Raw genomic sequence first — 5,000 nt, 5'->3', positions numbered from 1 at the left:
AACAAACAAGTAAACAACCACAGGCTATAAACAAGAACGTAAATAATCTAAATAAGTAAACAACTACAACTAAACAACCTTACCGAGCGAACATGTAAACATTGTTTTTCCTCCCGTGGAACAACAGGAAGGTTTTCTCTGAATGGACGCTGCCTGTCAGTCACAGCTCGGGGACTTTTCGCTCCATTTCCTGATCTAATCATTCCTGATCTGTGATTGGCTTAGAGGGGGACGCAGCTGAACCTGCCACCTGATTGGCTGTCGTCCAGGTAATGCCATTATCCCGCTGCGCTTCCTGTCAGGATCAGGTGCTATTTTTGTCCTGACACACACACACACACACACACATACACACACACACACACACACACACACACACACACACACACACACACACACACACACACACACACACACACACACACACACACACACACACACACACACACACACACACACACACACACACACACACACACACACACAGTTCATACAGAAACAAACACACACACACACACACTCACACACACACATTGGTAATGGCTACTAATTAGCTGATAGCACTCAGGGCAGTGGGGTGAGGGGGCAATCAGATATTAGAGGGGGGAGGGGGATGCCGGAAGAAATAGAGGGGGTAAAGCTGTTTATATAAATACAAAATATTTGTTTAATTGGTTGAGAGGGATGGATGGGATTTTTTTATTGTCAAATAATACTGTAAAAAAAAAAAAATGATACATGAGTTATTTTCGAAAATCTATGAAAGATTTAACAAAAGTCAATTAATTGATTGGTTGATCGACAACAACAATGATCTGCTAATATTCTGATAATTAATTGATTGCTTCTGTTTGAGATGATGGACATTTCTGTTGAATCTCATGCATTCATTTGATCGGGGACTTGACTCCATATTATATTTAAGGATGGATTTTTTAAAAACCATGCTTTTGTGATTTGATAAAAACTTAAATTAATTAATCTGAGATTTCAAATTTACTCTAGTATGAATGTCATGATTCACGTCAATATGTTGCTATTTATATAGAACATTAACTGAATCAGGCAGGAGTAGTGAAATATTGTGTTTTTGCAGCGTTTGAGTTGTGCAGCTTTTCCTCAGAGCGCCAACGGGGAAAATGTGATGGTCACGTGCAACATCACACTCAATGAGATCACTGTCACACACACACAAACACACACACAAACACACACACACACACACACACACACACACACACACACACACACACACACACACACACACACGGCTGAATGGGTGGGTTGATGTGAGGTTAGATTATTCACGCTTATGTTGTTTCCGTTGAGAAAAAATGGAGCAGAGCACGCTCAATAATCTGCATCAGAGAGAAATATTTTACTCAATGAATATGACGTTAGTATCAGAGTCATGATTACAACATTAACTAGACATAAATGATTACAGCTAAAATAAGCACTTTACGGGAGGTAGTGGTGCATTTACAAGAAAAAGAATATATACTTTTTTAGGAGAAAAAATAATCTCAAATTTAGGAGATAAAAAATAATCTCAAATTTAGGAGAAATAATAATAATCTCAAATTTAGGAGGAAAAATCTAATTTGGGCAAAAAAAAATTACAAGAAAAAAATACGTGAATTTGCGGAGAGAGCAAAAAAAAAACAGGAAAAAAGAAAAAAAATTCAAATGTAAAAAAAAAATTTCATTTTCTCTTAGATTATACAAATATTTGTGAGAACTGAACCACATATCAGAATGTTTTCCTCATCATTTAAAACTTTAATTTCAGAAATGATTCCTGATCTGTTTCTTCTTCAAAGGCCGCTGTAAAATGTGTTCGTACACAAGAAGACGCCGCTGTGACACAGATATCTGGATGATTCATGATTCTCTCGGTGGGTTTGGAGTGGCGTCAAAGTTTCCTCCACTAGACGTTACACACACGGCTGACATGAATTATTAAATAGACACACACACACACACACACACACACACACACACACACACACACACACACACACACACACACACACACACACACACACACACACACACACACACACACACACACACACACACACACACTATTTCGAAGGCTCAGATTTGAATGCAGTGAACTCGCCCGCTGATGATTTCATTCTGCTTTTTCAAACATTTCCTTTTTTGAAGTTCTTTCACTAACTAAGTGTTTGCAGGTGAAGCAGCGATATTAAAGAACTCACTGAGGCTTTTTCAGCCAATCAGATCGCTTTAAATTAAGCGTCAAAGAGGAAATAATGGGACAAAGATGATACCTCGTAAAAAAAACATTGATTGTGGGGTAGGTAATTCACTTCAGATACACTTGTTGTTATTTTCCATGGAATGCTCTTAACATCCCGATAGCAATGAATACATTAAATGCTTTGACAATAAATCCATACAAATATTTCATCTGTGGAAGCCGTGGCGCTGTAAAAAGCACGACCAATCATCTGAGCCGGCTAAAGTAACTGGATGGCCTACCAGCCTGTCAGCCTTCCATCTGTGCACAAACTTATCTCGTGCCCTCATTGTTCATGTGCGCGTTTGTGTGTGTTGGAGGAGGGGCTCTGTGAGGAAGTCTGAAGGAAGGGGCAGATTTTTTTTTCCAGCTGCGCACTCGAGCTGCTTTCTCCATTCTTACCTACCCCAACTTTAATTGGTTAGGTTATTGACAAAAATATCTGAAACTAATTAAATAAATGATACATTTTCGAGTGAATCGCATTAAATGAGGCTAATTTTAATATAAAAAATAAGAAACATACTTGAGAAACAAACCAAAAAACACACGTACATCAACAACCAGCTTGCACGTGCTGTGAGAACCCAGCAGGAGAGCAAGAGTATGGGTTCAGAACAGTCTCATAATACACACATGCACACAGAAGGATTCACACTTGTGTTTTTCAATGCAAACACAAATGTGTTCCGTTTCATAAACATGTAAATAAAATCCAAATACAGAAAAAAGTTTTACATATGTATTTTTGATCCTCACATATTAGTTTTCCGTTTAAATCCTGAACCTGCAACACAAACCGCTTTCTGTGCATGGATCGCTGTGCATTCGTGTGTGGGTTTTTTGAGACTCCCCTGACGCTCACCCGATTCGTACTTGTAATTTCTCTCATCCATAGCCAATCAGATGTCTCCTCCAGTCTAAGCCAATCACATGAGCGCGCCCCCACGACGGTATGATTTCTTGCGTTCCTAACACTTCATGTATGCATTTTGCGCAGTCCGGTCAGCTTGCTAAACAGAGGGCGGAGCTTCAAGTGATCATGCAGAGCTGCGTGTCTCCGTCAGACTCAGCAGCTGATCTGATCTGTCTCTCTCGTCCGGTTACACTTCACTCACGTTTATGTCCATATCGATCAGATCCAGCTCTCCTGATCGGCCTTCATAGAGAGCACCGATCAAACTATTAAGAGTGAATATCGGCCGATAATGACCGGCGGGGCTCTCCCCCCCCCCCCCCCCCCGGTGACAGATCACTGTCTAGCACTGGCTTTGTAGGGCACTGATCGATTAGGCTAAGCTAACCTGTAGCTGCTCCCTCCACACTCACAACAACTTCATACAGACATAAATAAAGCAGCTGTATTCGCCATAAAGGAAACACACATTTAAAACGGTTTTGCCTGCCTTTTGTGCACACAAGCATTCATCAATGGTTCGGAAAGTGGCGCTGTACCTTAATAATATAAAAGATTGTATTTGCGTGCATTTCCTGTTCGGAAACCCACACACGAATGCACAGCGACCCGTGCACAGAAAGCGGTTTGTGTTTGCAGGTTCAGAGGTTTTAAACGGAAAACTAATATGTGAGGATCAAAAATAAACATTTAAAGATTTTTTCTGTATTTGGATTTTATTTACATGAATATGAAACGGAACACATTTGTGTTTGCATTGAAAAACACAAGTGTGGATCCTTCTGTGTGCATGTGTGTATTATGAAACTGTTCTGAACCCATACTTTTGCTCTCCTGCTGGGTTTCTGCCCCTTTGTGTCGTCTGATTACTATCAAGACACACACACACACACACACACACACACACACACACACACACACACACACACACACACACACACACACACACACACACACACACACACGGTGTGACTGGGGACCATCTGTTACTTACACAACCTCCCTGCCTCCATCTGAACATGTTATTCTGATGTTAAAATATACAACTAATAATAGCCATAATAAAACTAAACAATATTATAGGTAATAACTTTGGTTAACAAATTAACAATTACGTTTTGCTCTAAACTGATGTTTAAAAAAGTACTTTATCCATGAAAGCATTACATTTATTTTCAATTATTTGTTTGACTTAATTTCCCGCCTGCTAGTATATTATAATATCTGTAAACTATATGTATTTCTCTTTATATAAATGAGTAATATTCAGCTTTTCGTGCTCTTGTTTCCATCACTCAAGCTTTGTATTTCCTCTCAGTGTTGTGAGGGGGGGGGGGGGGCAGCCTGCAGGGACAGGTCATGTGACACACAAACAGGAAGTCAATTAACACAGAACACAGCGTTATGTAAGCGTTCGCCTCACAGCGGAGTCTCATTGATAAAAGCAGAGGACGGTCCGTTCATCACGTGTTGCTTTTTAAAGGGAATGCCCTTTAACAAAATAAGCTCTTTGTTACATAAGGACAATTTTCTACTGCTGACAATAAGTTACGTTTTAAAGAAATATGTGAGAGAATTTACCAGATAATAAATAGAAATTATTTATTTTGTGCCCATAGAGTTTATTAGCTGCTCAATTCAACAACTGGTATTTCAATAAAGCAGCATTCACATCTATTTTCCAGATTTACCTCCCACAATGACAATATTCTCTGATTGAGCTGAGACCAAGCCCCCAGGAAGTGCGCCGGACTCCGTGCTCAACATTCGTAGTGTCCAAACGGCGGTACTGCAACTTCCGTATCAGTCCGTGACATC

The 5,000-nt window shown here is 39.8% G+C and overlaps 1 protein-coding gene across 3 annotated transcripts in view; it reads right to left on the bottom strand.

The window, feature by feature from the left end:
- The window catches only part of LOC307022403 (receptor-type tyrosine-protein phosphatase R-like), a 24,154-nt gene that overhangs the window by 6,162 nt on the left and 12,992 nt on the right, over positions 1-5,000 (bottom strand). Inside the window, exon 1 of one of the 3 annotated variants that reach the window (XM_079655216.1) lies at positions 84-309. The exons of the other annotated variants lie outside the window; for them this stretch is intronic. Coding sequence (XP_079511342.1) covers positions 84-203 — 120 coding nt within the window. The 5' untranslated portion in view covers positions 204-309. Of the gene's footprint in view, positions 1-83; positions 310-5,000 lie in introns of those variants that run through there. 3 annotated transcript variants of the gene reach the window in all.

This window comes from Notothenia rossii (assembly GCF_949606895.1).
Source record: "Notothenia rossii genome assembly, chromosome: 10".
Classification (NCBI taxonomy): Eukaryota; Metazoa; Chordata; class Actinopteri; order Perciformes; family Nototheniidae; genus Notothenia; species Notothenia rossii.
This window is presented reverse-complemented; position numbering and strand designations above follow the sequence as displayed.